The sequence below is a fragment of the Vipera berus genome (genome assembly GCF_964194415.1).
Source record: "Vipera berus genome assembly, chromosome: 1".
Taxonomy (NCBI): Eukaryota; Metazoa; Chordata; class Lepidosauria; order Squamata; family Viperidae; genus Vipera; species Vipera berus.
This window is the reverse complement of record NC_138202.1, coordinates 224287379-224307585: the sequence shown is the minus strand read 5'-3', so window position 1 is coordinate 224307585 and position 20207 is coordinate 224287379. Positions and strand designations below refer to the sequence as shown.

Below are 20207 nucleotides of genomic sequence, written 5' to 3'. Positions count from 1 at the left end.
TCACATCATGAACAGGTATAAACTGAGGGCATATACCGGCCCAGTATCAGATTTTAATTTAAACAGTGCTACACTTCAGTGGTTAGATGGCCTACATTGATATATGAAAATAGATCTTTTGATCTAGATATTTTATTGGGCTCTATTAAACTAGTTGAAATGTTAATTTATATTGCTATTCCATGTATGATAAGCCTTATACTAAATAAATAAATGAATGAATGAATGAATGAATGAATGAATGAACCATATAAACATTTGGGACAATTACCACTACTGTATAGAATATGCTGATCTCTGATTCCAGATGAGATAAACAAAGAGCTAGTATTTGCTCAGCACCTCGGCATACATATATTAAGGTGCCTAGATATACATATTGCTTCTGGAAAAGCAACTCAACAACTTAGTTGAGTTACTATCAGTGATGTCTTTGGATAATAAACCTGTTTTATGGAAAATTACGTCTCTTCATATGTGCCAGGTTTTAAACAAACAGGTCCTAGCTGTTTATCATACCCTGACTCTAACAAATAGCCAAACTAGAGTTATTTAAATTTTAACATAAACATGCAATGTCTCTACAAGTTCTTCACAGGAATAAAATGCTCACAAGGACAGTGAAGTTAAAGAACAGAAGTAAATTTATGTGTTTCTACAGAAAATAAACTAGTTCAGAAGGCAGTGCTTTCTCTATCTAAAAAATTAAACCCACCATTAATTGACTGAATAATATCTAACAGGAAACGTTTATATCAAAGCCCTTGGCTGCAAATACCTCATTTTATTGTGCTTTTCTTTATTGCGTTTCACAGATATTGTGGGAGGTTTTTACAAGCTGCTCCTCCAGCAAAAAGATTATGACTTGCCAAAGGCTCAGATTTAGCATTTTTGTAACTACAAATATCTTTAAGGTATATATATTGTAATTTTTTTAGACATAATACTATTGCATGCTTAACAGACTACAGTAAACATAAATTTTATATGCAATGTGAGACCAAAAACAATCTTATGAGTCGCTATTTGCTTTATTGTGGTGGTCTGGAACTGACCCGCAATATCTCCAAAGTATGCCTTAGACCAGGGGTCCCCAACCCCTGGTCCGTGGATCAGTACCGGGCCACAGTATGCCAGCAACCAGTCCGCACAAACAAGCAAAGCCCCATCTGTGGGATGCAGGGAGCACACAAAACCACGCACTCTCCAATCCGCGGAAAAACCTCTCTCTGTGGAACTGGTCCCTGGCACCCAAAAGGTTGGGGATCTCTCCCTTAGACAAAATGTTAGAACTCTTCCAAGCTCTGAACAGGACAGTTTCATCCAGAAGGATCTAAAGAATTCTTTTGCAGCACTTAAAAGGCTGACAATTTTTACTATTCGGTTTAGCGTTTATGTCAACTGTTGCTGTCCTGTCAGCAACAGAGTGGGAGAACCCAAGCGTAAAGTCACTTGGTTGAGCTGGGCAGCTATATACAGTTGCAAGAAAAAGTATGTGAACCCTTTGGGATTACGTGGAGTTTTGCATGAATTGGCCATAAAATGCGCTCTAAACGTCATGTAAGTCACAACAATAGAAAAACACAGTCTGCTTAAAATAATACTACACAAACATTAGCTGTTGTCATGTTTTAATTGAACATAACATGTAAACATTCACAATGCAGGGTGGAAAAAGTATGTGAACCCCTAGCCTAATGACTTCTCCAAGAGCTAATTGGAGCTTGGAGTGAGCCAATCTTGACTCCAATCAGTGTGATGATATTGGATGTGTTGCTGACAGCTGTCCTGCCCTTTAAAAACACACACCTGTTTTGGGTTTACTGGTCTCAAGAAGCACTGTCTGATGTGAACCATGCCTCGCAGAAAAGAGCTCTCAGAAGACCTAAGATCAAGAATTGTTGACTTGCATGAATCTGGAAAGGGTTACAAAAGTATCTCCAAAAGCCTTGATGTTCATGTGTCCACGGTAAGACAGACTGTCTACAAATGGAGAAAGTTTAGCACTGTTGCTACTCTCCCTAGACGTGGTCGTCCTGTAAAAATGACTGCAAGAGCACAGCGCATAATGCTTAATGAGGTAAAGAAGAATGCTAGAGTGTCAGCTAAAGACCTACAGAAATCTCTGGCACATTCTAACATTTTTGTTGACACATCTACAATAAGGAAAACATTAAACAAGAATGGAGTACATGGGAGGACACCACGGAGGAAGCCATTGCTGTCCAAAAAAAATATTGCAGCACGTTTGAAGTTTGCAAAAGAGCACCTGGCAAAATATACTGTGGACAGATGAAACCAAAATTGAGTTGTTTGGGAAAAACACACAACACTATGTGTGGAGAGAAAAAGGCACAGCACACCAACATCAAAACCTCATACCCACTGTAAAACATGGCGGAGGGAGCATCATGGTTTGGGGCTGCTTTGCTGCATCAGGGCCTGGACGGATTGTTGTCATTGATGGGAAAATGAATTCCAGAGTTTATCAGGACATTTTGCAGGAAAACGTACAACCATCTGTCTGCCAACTGAAGCTCCGCAGAGGATGGGTGATGCAACAGGACAATGACCCAAAGCATACAAGTAATTCAACAAAACAATGGCTTCAACAGAACAGAATACGCCTTCTGGAGTGGCCCAGTCAGAGTCCTGACCTCAACCCGATTGGAATGCTGTGGCATGACCTTAAGAGAGCGATTCTCACCAGACATCCCAAGAATATTGCCACACTGAAACAGTTTTGTGAAGAGGAGTGGTCCAAAATTACTCCAGATCGTTGTGCAGGTCTGATCTGCAACTACAGGAAACGTTTGGTTGAGGTTATTGCTGCCAAAGGAGGGTCAACCAGTTATTAAGTCCAAAGGTTCACATACTTTTTCCACCCTGCACTATGAATGTTTCCATCTTATGTTCAATTAAAACATGACAACAGCTAATGTTTCTGTAGTATTATTTTAAGCAGACTGTGTTTTTCTATTGTTGTGACTTACATGATGTTTAGAGCGCATTTTAAGGCCAATTCATGCAAAACTCAATATAATCCCAAAGGGTTCACATACTTTTTCTTGCAACTGTAAATTAAAGACTGACAGAACGCATCCATGAACACCAATTGGCAGTCAAAAGGCATGATGAGAATTCTTTAACTTCACAACATACAGACATATTTAATCATAGTTTCCATTGGAAAAATGTGACAATCCTAGACCAGGCCAAATCCAAAAATGCCAGGGAATATCTAGAAGCCTGGCACTCTGACAAATCAGCCATCAAGAGACATGTAGACGTTAACAACATCTGTAGACTATGCAAAAGAGACAAATCAACTAGCCCCAAAGAGAAAAAGACTCTAGCACCTCCCCACCAATAATCAGCACTCAGGTCAGCATAGATTAACTCCAAGGTCACCTTCAGACCAACAATCAAGTAAGCAATACCCCAATAAAGAAACTGCCACAAAGCCATTAGTAAACAGCCCAACCAAAGAATCCCTAAGACCCCCCCACACACACACACAGGCAGGCAAGACACCAGAATATAAACTGACAGCAAACAGCACTCCTTACTAGCACTGATGATGTTACCTAGTCAGGGTAATGAAATGTCTGCAAGGGAACAAGCAAGCTCAGAGAGCACCAAGGACCCCTCATTTCAACCCTGAACTACAAATATTCTCCTTCATTGATAACTTTGTTGCATTAAGCTTCTTTTAGCCAGGCACCACATCCTGAGAATCAAATTCTTCTGGAGCAGAGGAGAAAATAATAGGAATAATGAAAAGAAATGCTGGGGAGCAGAGGTGTTGGATATGGTACTTCAAACTAAATGTCGTTTGCATGCTCCAGGATTTGGAGGACTTGGCCAAAAGAGTTTACCAAGCAAGATTTCTAGAATCAGGATAAATAAGAATATGTAAAATGAGAATCTGTTCCTTCCTATTTACTTTTTGGGTGGAGGAGGGGAAGAATGGAGGAATGCCAGGCAAAAAGTAGAAGGGGAATATAAACTCTGTAGATTTTGCTCTATTTATTTATGCTGGTCTATGACCATAATAAAGATTTGATTTGCTCTCCACTTTCTGAAAACAGCCCTGAGCATAGCAGAAAACATACCATAATGTTTTACTTACATAGAAACATTCATTTTTGGAGTTTTCCAACTTATTTTCCACTGAGCCAATAAGGAACACACACACACACACACACACACACACACACATGTATGTCATGCCGGTACAGAATGTAATGAGCAATAGTCCATATTGAAGTTGAAAGTGGAATATGCTTGCATCAGTTTACACAACTTTCTTTTTCAACAATATTAGACTGCCTTGCCTGTCCAAGGTCCAATATTGTGGCTGTTTTGGTCGTGTGAGCATAAGAACACTAAATTTGCAGTTTGAAGAACTCTGAATTATTGGTATCTGATTTTATTTCAAAGTAACATCAAAAACTACCGTAGCACTCTATAGATAGTAGTTCTATTTGTTCTACTTGTACTACTTTGGTAGGCCAAAACTGCTAAGATTCTAAATAACTGTAACCAATATACAGTATGTGTCTGTGCAGGTTGCCCCTTACCAAAAGCTGTATATTTTTAAGAGTTTAATTTTCCCCTCAGATATTGTAGTCCAATCTCATTAAATCATAGTTAAATTGTAGGTTGGAATAAATTTCTAAATGGGCATCTGTAGGTGGAACAAGCAAGAACTAATGACAAAACAGGCATCCCAAAATTGCAAGAGAAACTGCATCTTTTTTGTATGAGTGTTGTAAGATTCTGTGGACCTTTCTGAGTTCATATGTGGAGAAGGGGACCCATATCACAGAAGCCTTCATTTACTTCTATTTAAACGATTTCCTGAGTTCCATAACTCTGGGCTGACTATTATGACTTATAATACTATAATACTATGAATACTCACCTATTGCAGTGTAGTTCTTGGGAAGCTCAGGATAAAGTCTGTTTGATGTCCTTGGAGCTATAGAACAATTTAGAACATACTATGTTAGTTAATACATTCTTTATGATAGTTACTCCCTTTCTTATATAAAAACTAAAACTACTGGCCCAAGCTAGTCAGGAGCTAGAGTATTAAGAAAACAAAGAGAGGACACTAAATACTAGCTTACCATGAGAAAGAATTCATAAAGCAACAGAAGAGAAAGCCCAGTCTTAATATGTGCTGATGATTATTTGATACAGCACATTGTGTCCTCACAAAGCAGAACTTTAAAAAGATTATGGGAGGAAATTGACATTTTCTTTGAAAATACATAATATAAATAATGGAAAAATTGATGAGGGTGAAGTTGGAACACTGAATGTACCAAGAAGAAAATCATCTCCGCCGTGTCCTCAACTAGAATAATGTAAAAAGAAATAAAAAGGTTTTTCAGAGCTTGTGATTTATATTGTGTTTATCATGATTCTGATTGCCTACTCTTAATAGTAATTCCTAGTTTTGTTAAGTCATGTATTTTATAATTCATAGGTAATGAATGATACACTAGAAAACTGTAATCTTCATGAAACTATAAATCCTTTATTTGCATGTTACTATTTACATTTTATCATTCGTTTTACATGTTTTGTCTCCGCTTATACTCTTCCTTTAAAATTTTTAATTACAAAGTAGAAAACAGAGAGAATAAGGAAGTATTAGTATATATGTTAAAACATGCTTAACTCCTGATGGAAAGAAATTACTGAAACAGACTTAGATTAAAATTAAAAAATCGCAAGGAATGTTCCACTGACTGATTCAAAAGGCCTGTGTTATTCTATTGTATGGATGCAGAGGATCAGTCATTACTTAAAGATGTTTTAAACTGTCTTAAACAATCCTTGTGTTAAAGTGGTGGATTTAATTTGTCTTTGTTGGACTAAAAGACAAGGAAGAGCACTGTCAAACAACTTTTTGGAGTTGCTTCATTTATAACATAATTTTCAGGCTTGCTGCCCTGGTTTTTTAAATGGCAGTGTTTTATTGAGGAATTTTGATTTGTTTTTTAATGGTGTTATGTGTATTTGCATTTTTCTTTTAGTGTTATGAATGCATCTTGATTACCACTGTTTTCCTAGCAGCCCTCTGAGTTAGGACAGTCAGATATCACAAGGTCTACTGGAATTTGACTCAATAACCGAATACAATACATTAATGTCACTTTGAACCAAGGCAAAAGAAGTGAAAACACTTCAGTGTTCTTAAAGAATCAACCATGATATTTTGTCATGAAGTATCCTTTTTGTGACAACATATGACATGATGTGTTGCCGTAAAATTGCACTTTATGACCATATTGCTTGGCAAACGAAATTGCAGTCTGAATTGCCATCATAATCCGAAGACTATTTTTGCACCAAATTGGCCCTAGATTTCATTTACTATCTCTTATATCTGCTAAAGGTTCTTGCATTCCTTGGCCAACATTATCTTTTCTATGTGGTCTAAAAGTAGCCTTAGTCACAATATACGGTATATCATTGTTTCAGACATTCACTATGCATCCATGCAGGTGGGACAGGACTCTTCATCACACACACGAGTCAGATTACTCCAATCCCTCTCTCTATGTCCAAAAGGTCTGATCATTTTAAAAACAGCAGAAGTCAGAAAGAAAGACTGAGAAAAGCAGAGCATTAGAATTATTTCCCCACAGCCTCTGATTAAATTTTTTATCAGGAAAAATGGAAGGCTGGGTAACTGGAGCAGAGGAAGTATATTTCTCAGGACTCTTCTGTTTCTGAAGAAATTGTTAATAGGTTTAGCAGGAATGTTGCACTAGATTTGATTTCTGTTTTCTATGTGGCCCCAAACCTCAAGTTTTTATTTCCCTACAAAAGCTGGGAACTACATATATCTTCAGCCATTATCTATCATTCAGCGTGGGTTCATTCTAAGGTTTTCTTTAGAATCTATTTGTGATTTGTAATTATACTGAGAACAGTCATTCTCCAGAGACCTGCAGATCATTTTTTATTAGGAGCAGACCAGTGCTGTCTAAAAGACTAGATTTCTTAATTAAGTTAACAGTTATGTGATTTGGATGGCTCTGTAGTAGGACCTCTCCATAAATGAATGTCTGCATTTTAATATTTTAGAGTTAAAAGTTATTTTTAATGTTTTGTATTTTTCTTTGAAAAAAAAAGTTTGTTTATCTCTGAGGTAATTGTTCTATCTGCCAAAAGGACAAAAAAGGGGCTGGACCTTGCAGAAAGTAGCATTATTGAAAACAAAAAAAGCATTTTTCACCAATATTTCAAATTACACATTACCTTCTGGTGGAATGTTCTGTGGTGTTCTGCTTGGCTGTTGCTTTATATTATTCTGTCAGGAAAGGAAACAGCCCAAACCTTTATTTTCCATACACAGCATAAACAATTTCCTGATACCTTATAAACATATTGGATTACAACTGTCATAATTTCCTAGCCGATATGACTGTTGGCTAAGCGTGGGGGGAAAGAAAGATATGGAATATGTACACATTTTCTATGGGTAATTATTTTAGTCTGTGATTAGCTAATTCTGCATGAGTCTGACTCCTGCCTGAAAAGGTATACTCTCACAGATTATGGATACTGTACTGTTAAGTTTGTCTCTTTCTCTGGAGGCCTGGATATTAGGAGCAGCTCTCCACCACTTAATGCTCACACGTCAGCTATAACTCCTCAACTGAGATAGCTTACACTTCATTATCCATGCACTAGTAAGAAGCCTTTAAGTCCACTCTAACACATCATAACAAGGGGCTGCCCTGTTAATGCAAAACAGAGCAATCATAGCTACCAGCTAGAACTGAACAGAGAGCACAGCATTGGGATATCTTTACAGTTTTCACGTACTATTGAATCAATCAAGAGTACTTACCTCCTATTTTCACATGTTTACCTTCTCTGGGGAATTAAACAGAATAGACCAAGATGTCCCAAAGGTGCTTTTTCAGAAGGCAACTGGACTTCCCTTGTTTTTCCTTGAAGACGTTTGGCTTCTCACCCAAGAAGTGAAATGTCTTCAAGGAAAAACAAAGAAAGTCCAGTTGCCTTTTGAAAAAAAGCATCTTTGGGACAACCATGACCTGGATGACTGAGAATCTTCACAGGCAGTAGAAAAAGATTTGCTTCAGATTGTATGCCAAACAATTTAAAATCTCTGCTGGGGGAAGTGACAGTTAATTAAAAAAGTTTTTTGCTTTCTTTTACATTTGCAGGTACAAATCCGTAAAATCACTTTCAAGGCTTTTTTAAAGGTACTACTGGTAGGAGGTAGATTTCCTTGCCCTCGTTCAGCTGAAACAATAAACGGTTAGAAGTACAGAAAAACACTGCTATACCATAGGAAGGAACTAAGTAGGCATGGAGCAGGTTAACACAAACCTTTCTTGGTTCTTTGGCCACTGGTGCACTACTATAGCTTCTCCCTTCCTCAAATTCATATTGCAGAGTAAAAGATTCAAGGATATCATAAAGATCTTGTGCCTGAAGAGGAGGAGAAATATCACCAAACAGAATGGCACTGGCACGGATATCTCGGCCATAGAACCTAAAAACAAACAAAGATCCTATATATTAGTCCACAATGTTTATTTATTTTACTGATTTAAGAAAATGTATATGGCTGCCCAACTCACTCTCAGGGAGTCTGGACAGTTTACAAAGTTAGAGGGGGCGGTGGAACAACGCTTCATGTTCCTAGTAACTTGTTTCGGTTTAATTTCTTTCATCGCAGGCTAACTAAATATGAAACCTGCATGTTGCAATAAGTGGGATCTGGGCTGTTGCACTGAGTGTTCAGGTTGGAGCCACAGCCTCTTTCAGGATGTTCCAATATCGGTGCATTCATGATCTACATTAGTTGGAGTTCCTCTCATAAATACACAAAGTCTTGGAAAAATGTACATAAACAAAAACTTCAAACATCTGTATGTGTGCCAGAAGCATACATAAAACAAGATGCTCAGTAATTCCTTATTAGGTAACTAGGCTTTCTACAAACTACAATCCTTTAGTAATGTTTCCCAGCTAAAGCATTCCATACTGTATTTTGATTACAAACTGGTTTTCTGGGTAATAAACATCTCAGGACTGATAATCGCTGTCATTTTATCAATATTCCTTGTCACAATGCAAAGCTACTTTGAATCTATTCCAGCTCTAATCCAATTTAAAGATGCTGATGGCTGAACATAACATTTCCTCCTGTTATTTTATATAAACCATATGCGGCATTTTCAAGAGATGATTTTTGAAAACAAAACACTTTTGTTTATATTATGGGGTTGATGTGGTTTTTTTGCACCAGAGGATGTAGATTTTGAACTAAGCACATTGGGCTATTCCTCTGAACGTACTTGCTGTTGGTTTCTTTTCTTTCAATTAAGCAAGTTCCTTCCAAAGAGACTCCTGCAAATAGTCCTCGAGATATGCAATAGGTATACACAGCAGCAGAGCTCCGCAGTGCCACATCTCCTTCCAGATTTCTAAAAAAGGTGGGAAACATTACGATGAGGTCATGGTCATATACATTTTTTTACTTTGCCCAGTGCTAAAACTACCTTTCGCTTTTCTCCACCTGAATCAGAATGCTGGAAAGTGACCCCAATAGCAATAAACTACTGCCTCAGTAGAGGGACGTGGTGGCTCAGTGGGTTAGGACGCTGAGCTTGTCGATCAGAAGGTTGGCAGTTTGGCAGGTCGAATCCCGAGTGCCGTGTAGCAGAGTGAGTGCCTGTTACTCGTCCCAGCTTCTGCCAACCTAGCAGTTCAAAAGCACGTAAAAATGCAAGTAGAAAAATGGGGACCACTACGGTGGGAAGGTAACAACCTTCTGTGCGCCTTTGGCGTCTAGTCATGCCGGCCACATGACCATGGAGACATCCTCAGACAAGTGCTGATGGAGATGAGCACCGGCCCCTAGAGTTGGAAACGACTAGCACACATGTGTGGGGGAAGCTTTACCTTACTGCCTCAGTACACCTACTAGCACCTCCTCAACCTTGGCTTCCAGATTAGCAAATGGCTGGGACACCAAAAGGAAATCTCAGCACTTCAGGCTAGATTAGGAAATTGAAAAAAACCTTCTAAAAGAAGGCAACAGAAAACCACTCTCCTACTGCTGTTCGGAAATCTGCATGATCATGGCAATATATTTATTTGGAACTGAACTCAAGGAAAGTTTATTTTTCTACTAAATTGTTAACTGAATCTTATAATTAGATATAATGGAAGTAGCTAATTGAAAAACCCCTAGTTAAATGCCATCATGGCACTAAAATGCTAAGTCAGTAATCTTCTGCTCTTCCAGCAATTGTTAAAAACTGAACTGTTTCGGAAAGGCTTGCCTTAAGTTTACACCTGCTTTTCTGACATTTTCTGTGTTTTTCTATGGGTTCTGATGTGATTATTGCTGCTACTGTTATTATTCAGAACAGATTTAAGCTAATAGTGGATATTTTAAAATCTCAGTGGGCAACTGAGAATCATTCTGATTGCAAAAGGGCTGAAGTATGATTTATAAATAAAACAAACATCCTCCTAATATCAACATATTTATTAAACTTTACTGAACTTTTATGCTTTTAATATTTTATAGTACACCATCCAGAGTGGTTCTTAAATATGACAAATAAATAAACAAGGCTGGGCAACACACTGGTGTTGACAAAGGGCTTTCCCTCCAACTGTGGAGGACCTGTGTCTTCCAGAAGGCCTGGGATGTCAGCTTCAAAGACTTGCCTATAGGTTGTCCCCAAAAGTGCTTTCACAATTTGCTGTCACACACCACAGAAATGTTATCTGCATATATCTGCAGAAAACCTGGGCAAAGCCTACCAAACGTGTCAAGGAATTTTCCTCGTTGCTTCAAGAAAGGTGGCATGTAAGGCAAATATGCAAGTGTTTTGCAGAATTTTTACTACTGAAAAATTTGCCTTCAGTGAAATTCTATCTGTCATGTTATCACTCCAAAATAAACCTTTGCACACAAGTTACTTCCTTTTAGGTTGCTTCTTAAAATATTTTGCTGTTTTAAAGCATATCACACTCCTCTATTAAAAGAAATACCATATTTTTCGAACCATAAGACGCACTTCTTCCCCCCAAAAGTGAGGGGGAAAATGAGGGTGCGTCTTATGGTCCGAAGGTGATCCGTATGGCCAGCCCCAACCTCCGCAAGTGGAAAGCAAGGGAGATTGCCAGGAGCACAAATCGGCACGTGCTGAGAAACGCTGATCTCGCACTCCTGCAATCTCCCTCGCTTGGTTTCAGCTTCCCTTGCTACAAGAGAAAGCAGGCTGAAACGGAGTGAGGGAGATTGCCAGGAACGCGATCTCGCACTGCTGCAATCTCCCTTGTTCTGTATCAGCCTGCTTTCTCTTGTAGCAAGGGAAACTGAAACCGCGCGAGATCGCGTTCCTGGCAATCTCCCTCGCTCTGGTTCAGCTTGCTTTCTGCAAGAGAAAGCTGGGCTGCAGGGCCGCCTCCGTGGGTACTGCTCTAACACAGAGAGGGAAGGACAAAGAGGGAGAGAAGGAAGGAAGGAAGGAAGGAAGGAAGGAAGGAAGGAAGGAAGGAAGGAAGGAAGGGACAATGGGAGAGGGAGGGAGAGAAAGAGAGAGAGAAGAGAAAGAGAGAGAGAGAGAGAGAGAAGGAAAAAGAAATAGGGAGGGAGAGAAAGAGGGAGAGAGAGGAGAAAGATAGGGAGGGAGAGAAAGAGGGAGAGAGAGAGAAGGAGAAAGAAAAGGAGAGAAATAGAGGGAGAGAGAGAAAGAGGGAGAGGGAAAGAGGGAGAGAAAGAAAGGGAGAGAGACAGAGAAATAGAGGGAAAGAGAAAAATAGAGAGGGAGAAAAAGAGGGAGAGAGAAAGAAGGAGAAAGAAAGGGAGGGAAATAGAGGGAGAGAAAAAGGGAAAAATAGAGGGAAAGAAAAATAGAGAAAGAAGGAGAGGGAGAGAAAGGGAGAGAGAAAGAAAGAGGGAGGGGGAGAGAGGGAGAGAAAGAGAAGGAGAGAGAGAAATTAAATTAGTAACATGATTGTTAAGTGAACCTGGTTTCCCCACTAACTTTGCTTGTCAGAAGGTTGCAAAAGGTGATCACATGACCCTGGAACAATGTGACCATCATAAATATGAATCGATTGCCAAGCATCCGAATGTAAATCACATGACCCTGGGGATGCTGCAATGGTCATAAGTGTGAAAAATGGTCATAAGTCGCTTTTTTCAGTGCCATCGTAACTTTGAACAGTCACTAAGTAAATCGTTGTAAGTTGAGGACTTCCTGTACTTTATCAATTTTTTTCCTTTTTGGGGGGGGGTGTCAGGTTTTTGACACCTTGCTGGGCGACTGGTGGTACTCGGACATTGCCTTGTCCTAAAAGTGGTACAATGGATGAAAAGGTTGAAAAGCCCTGTTTTAGTATACTGATACTATTTGGTTCAGAATATTTTTTTCTTGTTTTCCGGCTCTAAAAACTGGGTGCGTCTTATGGTCCGAAAAATACGGTACTTCTAAGGATCTGAAAAAAACCCAACAACCTTGAAGTACTGAATCAGAATAGAGCTGGAAGGGACCTTGGAGGTCTTCTAGTCCAGCCCCTGCTCAAGCAGGAGACCCTATACCATTTCAGACAAGTGACTGTTCAGGCTCTTCTTAAAAACTTCCAGTGATGAAGCACCTACAACGTCTGAAGACAAGCTGTTCCACTGGTTAATTGTCCTCACTGTTAGGAAGTTTCTCCTTAATTTCAGGTTGTTTCTCTCCTTGATTAGTTTCCATCCATTGTTTCTTGTCTTGCCTTCTGGTGCTTTGGAAAATAAATTGACCCCCTCCTCCTCGTGGCAGCCTCTCAAATATTGCTATCATGTCCCCACTAGTCCTTCTTTCCCCTATAGACTGGCCATTCCCAAATCCTGCAAACGTTCCTCATAGGTTTTAGTCTCCAGGCCTTTAATTATCTTAGTTGCTCTTCTTTGCACTTTTTCCAAAGTCTCAACATCTTTTCTGTAATGTGCTGACCAAAACTGGATGTATTCCAGATGTGGCCTCTCTAAGGCTTTATAAAGTGGTGCTAATACTTCATGTGATTTTGATTCTATGCCTCTGTTTATACAACCAAGGATTGTATTAGCTTTTTTGGCTGCTGCCTGAAAAAAGGTTGTAACTGCCTTATTCCGTACCCTTTTGCACGCAAATGTTCTGACGTGGAGAAACATTAATTCAGGTGAACTCCCTCAGGCACTGGGAATTGGTACGAGAGCCAGGGAAGTGGTATTACATGTTTCGCCCGAATGACTCTCCAAGCATAAGATGAACAGTACATTTTTCAGTTCTCAGGAAACAATTAAATAAGGAGCACAGAAAGAGTTTCAGGCACTCTGACTTTACAGGATTTTAATGATACTTACCTCCCTAAAGGCCCAATTGCCACCGTGAAATTTCCTCCTAGAGTAAGATTTCCACCTTTTGCAAAAGCTTCAACTGCTCTTTCATGGTTCAATATTATTACAAGATCTGATATCTGATAGCAGCAGTTGGGGGTAGAATAGGAGAGAGAGGGAAAAAAAAAGAATTGAATGTTAGTCTTTTTCCAGAAGCAAACTATGGGTCGTTCAAAAAAATCTTGGCTTAGTGCAAAGGTAATCAATAAAATGCCTGTGGCTGTTTGTCAAGATACATTATAGGCACATATAAGGCTACTTACTGTACCTATTTTTTAAAATGTTAAAAATATAAGAATTCATGAGATTTCAGCAATCTTGAATTAAATTTTTGTGATTTTTGTAGTAAAATCTCATGCAACTTTGACAGTTGTGACTAATATTCTCAATATCAATCACAATTGGGGCAATAGGTGAGGAACCTAGGTCAGACTGATCAACTCCAACTTCGTATAATGCAGTAACAAAACCACTGTGTGAGAGAGACAGAAGGAAAGAGATTTCTTGAACTCTTTGTCAGTGGTTTGATAATTCCCTAGAATCACTGAAGTAATTTAAGTGGCTATCATCTCATAGTAAATTAAAGGAAGACCAACCCTTTATTAGGAACTGAAATATAGACACTCATTCTGAACTTGTCTGAATGTTGTCTTTACTTGCCTTGACACAACTGGAATGGAATTAAGTCCATTTCACAAGCATTGCCGCAGAAAAGAGGCATTTCTTTGAGGGAGAGGAAGCAATTAGGTTGACTTTGAAAACAGCAGAAAAAAATTAGGATACAAAAATCTTGGAGGGGAAGAAAAAAGGAAGAATTATTAGGCTGAGGAGTATGCTAGCGCAATCCTGCTGAAGCCCTCATTATTTATCAAACCAGAGAAATCATATGCCCTATAATGATCCATGGTAGATACAGGATTTGCTATGTGACCAGTTAGTTGCTGTAAAACTGTGCCATATTATATTGATGATTGAAAAGGCCACACACATCATTCCTAGTGGGATACAGCTGAAGGCTCATGTGTCAAGGGCTATTTCCCACCAAGTCAACCTGGCTAACCTGGCTCAATAATAGTAACTATGAGAGAGATCTTGGAGTCCTAGTGGACAGACACTTAAATATGAGTCAGTAGTGTGCTGCAGCTGCCAAAAAAGGCAGTGCAGTTCTAGGATGCATTAGCAGAGAGATAGAATCAAGATCACATGAAGTGTTAGTATCACTTTATAAATCACTTTATAATGCCTTGGTAAGACCACACTTGGAACATTGCATCCAGTTTTGGTTGCCACGACACAAAAAAGATGTTAAGACTCTAAAAAAAGTGTAAAGAAGAGCAATAAAGAAGATTAGAGAGATGGAAGCCGAAACATATGAAGAATGGTTGCAGGAATTGAAAAGAAGGACTAGGGATGATATGATAGCAGTGTTCCAATATTTGAGGGGCTGCCACAAAGAACGGGGTGGGTGGGTGGGTGGGTGGGTGGGTGGAGTGATCAACCAATTCTCCAAAGCACCAAAGCAGGACAAAAAGCAAGGGATGGAAAGTAATCAAGGGGAGAACCAACCTAGTTCTAAGGAGAAATTTCCTGACAGTTAGAACAATGAATCAGTGGAATGACTTGCCTCCAGAAGTTGTAGGTGTTCCAACCCTAGATGTTTTTAAGAAGAGATTGGACAAACATTTGTCTAAAATGGCATAGAGTTTCCTGGTTGAGCAGGGGGTTAGACTATAAGGTCCAACGTCCCTTCCCATTCTGTTTATTAGAGATCCTGGCATGGTTCCTCAACTCAGAAAAACTTCTGAGCAACAAACTTCACTTTCTAATTTCTGATTTTACAACTCACATTGCTTTTATTTCCTTCCATTAAATAGTAATGGTGAGAGACTGGATGAATAAAGCACAGCCAGAGAAATAGTTGTGTTATCCCCACCAATTTACTTGAGTTCATTGCTTAGTTTTGATAATTGACAAGTACAAGACAAATGTGGGCAATACAATTGTTTTTAATCAAAACCTCAGGATCATGTAGTCAAATAAATTAATCATCATTTAAAGTTATCCCGCTACTCTTTTAATCCACAAACTTTGATACATTATTTTTTTCTTTTCATCTTGGAATATAATTCTTAAAGAAAGAATACATCTGCATAACTGGATAAACGAGTTTGCAAACTAGTGGCTGTGAAGCCGCTATCCACTGTAAATATTCATTCTTCTTAAACGCAGAGTAAACTCTCATGGAATTACTATTGTTGTTTTGAAAATATTAACAAATATGGAAAGAAAATGAATGTAAAAGCAAAAATATTGTACGCTGAGCTAAGATCTTATTAACACCGAGATCTAGTAACTTAAATTATCTCTGCAAAAAAGAAAAAAAAATGGGATTCTGGAAAAGGCAATCACTCTAACATTATTATTGTTCCTGTCTGGACAGTGGTTGGATGATCTGGGAGGGGGTTCTCCATCCATCACCCCTCTGTCATGGTCAGATCATCACCTCCTGAGGCTGGTTTTCCGTCATGCCATCCCCCGCCGCTGGGCGGCGGAACCGACCAGGTGGTTCCGCCCCAGGCGCCTAATGGACCCGGACCGGTTCCAGAGGGCGCTTGGGCCTATACCTATCACCCTTACCCACAGCCCAGTCGATGCTCTGGTGGAGGCCTGGGAAACGGCTGCCACCAGGGCACTCGACTGCGTTGTACCCACGCGACCTCTGACTCGGCGCAGATCCCGTTGGGCCCCATGGTTCTCTGTGGAGCTCCGGGAGATGAAGCGTCGGAGACGAGGTCTAGAGAGCGGTTGGAGATCCAGCCGATCCGAATCCCACCGATTGCAGTTAAGAACCTTTATAAGGTCTTATCTTGCGGCGATAAGGACGGCAAAGTCTAACTACTTTGCCTCCCTTATCGCGTCCGCAGATAATCGCCCGGCCGCCCTGTTTAGGGTGACTCGCTCCCTCCTTAATCAGGAGGTGAGAGAGGATCCCTTGCAGGGACGAGCCGAGGAGTTTAGTCATCATCTGGCGGACAAAATCGCTCTGATCCGGACCGGCTTGGACTCTGACTGGGCAGAGTCTGACGTGGAGGAATCAGGCGGTCTTGAGCACGTTATCTGGACTGAGTTCGACCCTGTTTCCCCTGATGATGTGGACAGGATCATGGGGAGACTGAGCACCACCACCTGTTTGTTGGATCCGTGCCCCTCCTGGCTAGCTTATGCGGCTCGGGAGAGAACACGAGGCTGGTTCCATGCAGTAATAACTGCTTCTTTGAAGGAGGGTGTCTTCCCTGCCGCCTTGAAGGAGGCGGTGGTGAGGCCCCTTCTCAAGAAGCCTGCTTTGGACCCGGCTGTTTTAAACAACTATCGTCCAGTCTCCAACCTTCGCTTTCTGGCGAAGGTTGTTGAGAGTGTGGTGGCGCATCAGCTCCCTCTGTTCCTGGAGGAAACTGATTATCTGGACCCGTACCAATCGGGCTTCAGGCCCGGATACAGCACGGAGACGGCATTGGTCGCGCTGGTGAATGATCTCTGGAGGGCTAGGGACAGGGGTTGCTCCTCTGTCCTGGTCCTATTAGATCTCTCAGCGGCTTTCGATACCATCGACCATGGTATCCTGCTGCGGCGTCTCAGGGGGTTGGGAGTGGGAGGCACCGTTTTACGGTGGTTCTCCTCCTACCTCCAGGGCCGCTCGCAGTCGGTGTTGACAGGAGGGCAGAGATCCACCCCGAGGTCTCTCATTTGTGGAGTTCCTCAGGGGTCGGTCCTCTCACCTCTCCTGTTCAACATCTATATGAAGCCGCTGGGCGAGATCATTCGTGGTTTCGGGGTGGGGTATCACCAGTACGCTGATGATACCCAACTTTTTCTTTCCACCCCGAACCAACCCAGCGATGCCCTCTCCGTGATGTCCCGGTGCCTGGAGGCGGTTCAGGTCTGGATGGGGAGAAACAGGCTTCGTCTCAATCCCGCCAAGACTGAGTGGCTGTGCATATCGGCATCTCGGGTTAACCAAGTTATTCCACCTCTAACGATGGGGGGTGAGGTGTTACCCCCCGTTGATAGGGCTCGCAACCTGGGCGTCCTCCTGGATTCACGGCTCAATTTTGAAGATCACATAGGAGCCGTGACCAGGGGGGCTTTTGCACAGGTTCGCCTGGTGCGCCAGTTGCGTCCCTATCTGGACCGAGACGCCCTACGCACAGTTACTCATGCGCTTGTGACCTCCCGTTTGGACTACTGTAACGCTCTCTACATGGGGCTGCCCTCGAAGACCACTCGGAGGCTTCAACTGGTGCAGAATGCGGCCGCGCGAGTTGTAATGGGGGTTTCCCGATACTCCCATGTAACACCTCTACTCCGCGAGCTGCATTGGCTTCCGGTTGCCCTCCGGGTGAAATTCAAGGTGCTGGTTATTACCTATAAAGCCCTACATGGCCTGGGTCCGGGCTATTTGAGGGAACACCTGCTGCCGGCATCAAACGCCCTTCGCCCAGTGCGCTCCCACAGGGAGGGTCTGCTCAGGGTGCCGCCGGTGAGAGATTGCCGGCGGGTGACACCCAGGGATAGGGCCTTCTCTGTGGGAGCGCCTGCCCTCTGGAACCAGCTGCCGGTGGAGCTGAGGACTGCCCCCGACCTCCGATCATTCCGCCGGGGCCTGAAGACCTGGCTCTTTGAGCTCTCAGGCCCAGGCTGAGGAGAAATTTTTAATCCGGGTTTTAATGTATACAGGGTAATTTAATATTTTTTAATTGGTTTTTTAACTTTTGTATGGTGGATTTTTAATTCCCTGTAAACCGCCCTGAGTCCTCAGGGAATAGGGCGGTATATAAATGCAACTAAATAAATAAATAAATAAATTATTGGATCATATTAAATCTAGTAAATCTAATTAAATCTAAATCTAGTTAAAATCCTCTTAGAAAACAACTGCTCCATTTCATCATAAAGGATGACTCTCACTTGGTTCACTGTTGCTGTTTTACATATTGCATGACTTTTAAAACATTACCAAATATTTCAATTTGTTGTCTAATTTTGTGCCCTCATCTTTTTAGTCGTTTTTAGAACTATTCAGTGTAACATCACAACTCAATACTTACCTCAATACCAATTTCAAATCCACCACCAAGGCCAGCAATTCCTATGGCAGATGGAGCAGACCAGCCTATAAAGGTAATTTAGAGAGACATTGTGACTATGCTGACTGCTTAATTTTGACACAGTAAAAAGCAAAAGATGGCAGAAACAGTTTTCAAGAACAATGCAGTGATGTCCCAATGAGAACGAGAGAAGAAACAAAACGTACCTAAGTATGAAAAATAGTAGAAAGCAAAGTTACCTCACCAAAGTCCAAAACTCCATATCCACAAAAGAAAGAGACTGTTGTGTTTCTGATAAGGACAGAGGAAAGTGAAAGTGAAAGGATCAAAGGCAACTAGTTGTGTCCACCAAGGAACTGTAAGTGCATTAGCTTGGCACATTATGAAAGTACCGGTAAATGGACAAATGGGATGCAAAGAGGTAGCCATTCTACTAATGTTCTTAGGAGGAAGGACAAGAAAGAGTAGGTACTTAAGGTTTGTCTGTTGCACTAAATTAGAAAAGAGAAATTTACCTCCATTAGGCAGGCGAGCCAGTACTATCCCACTGCCTCCTCGAGCTGTTACCAAAAATCCTGCTTTGATAACAGACAAGATTGCAAGGCCTTTTGCTTTGGCAATTACATGGGCTACAAACAACAATACAATTAAAGATTACATTAGAGGTACTTTTAAAAAAACAAAAACCAAAACATTAGCAAATACTTATATAGTCAATACCTACCTGCCTTTCTAGGTGGACCAAACAGGAAATGATGAACTAGTGAACTAATTCACATTATTTCTTTATGGTAAGTTTACGTTAACAGAATCTTGTCAAGTCTGAAACTACTACTCTCCCCCTCTACTTTCCTCTTTACCCAAGAAAACAGGGGGGGGTCTCTTCTGAGCCTCTAGCCCAGGGGTCTTCAAACCTGGCCCTTTTATGACTTGTGGACTTCAACTCCCAGAAGTCCTCAGCCAGCCTGGCTGAGGACTTCTGGGAGTTGAAGTCCACAAGTCATAAAAGGGCCAAGTTTGAAGACCCCTGCTCTAGCCCTACACACATTCCTGCTCCAGGCTCAGCTGCCTTTTATCTGACAGTTGTCCCGGCTGTGTCTCAGTGCCCTGTGCCCTAGTGTCATTCTCACATACCATTACAATGTGTTGCTATTATGCTAACAATCAGCTGCAGACTTCCTGTTAGCAGTGAAGAGACCAACTTCTTTGCTTTTTTCATTAGAAGACTGTTAAGAGTTAGATAATCTCCACACCAAGGAACATGGGGTTGAACTGATTCTGAATTGAAAACAATTCAGTTCTTGTTTAGGCTTTAACTCCTTTCAATCTATCTCAACAAACCTTATTAAACAGAATTCTGAGAGTGCTGTAGGCATGGAGGAATTTTGGTTTAGACAGTTACCCAAGTGCCTGAGAAAAGCTGCTTTTCTGCCAGGATCATGTGGCTGCCACAAAAACTCAGGAAAAGCTGTCTTTCGTTTCAACAGTTGCAGGTAGAGCCAACTCCTTTGCCCTTGTATTCTCTGGATCACCATTTTAACTTCCTATCTAAGGCACTACACAGCCTTAAAAAATTACAGCATTCTTGAGAAAGAACTGTCAATTTAATGATTCCTTTTCATTTTACACAGATGTGGGTTTTCAGTATAGAGCTGTCTTGA

The 20207-nt window shown here is 41.0% G+C and overlaps 1 protein-coding gene across 4 annotated transcripts in view; it reads right to left on the bottom strand.

The window, feature by feature from the left end:
- SH3YL1 (SH3 and SYLF domain containing 1) overlaps nt 1-20207 on the bottom strand; it is a 108040-nt gene that overhangs the window by 78845 nt on the left and 8988 nt on the right. For all 4 annotated transcript variants that reach the window (XM_081313746.1, XM_081313747.1, XM_081313748.1 and 1 more), the window contains exons 3-9: nt 19062-19175; nt 18547-18611; nt 13409-13521; nt 9357-9485; nt 8383-8548; nt 7282-7333; nt 4928-4984 (exon numbers count right to left, since the gene is read on the bottom strand). In XM_081313746.1, the coding sequence (XP_081169872.1) occupies nt 4928-4984; nt 7282-7333; nt 8383-8548; nt 9357-9485; nt 13409-13521; nt 18547-18611; nt 19062-19175 (696 nt within the window). The remainder of the gene's footprint in view (nt 1-4927; nt 4985-7281; nt 7334-8382; nt 8549-9356; nt 9486-13408; nt 13522-18546; nt 18612-19061; nt 19176-20207) is intronic.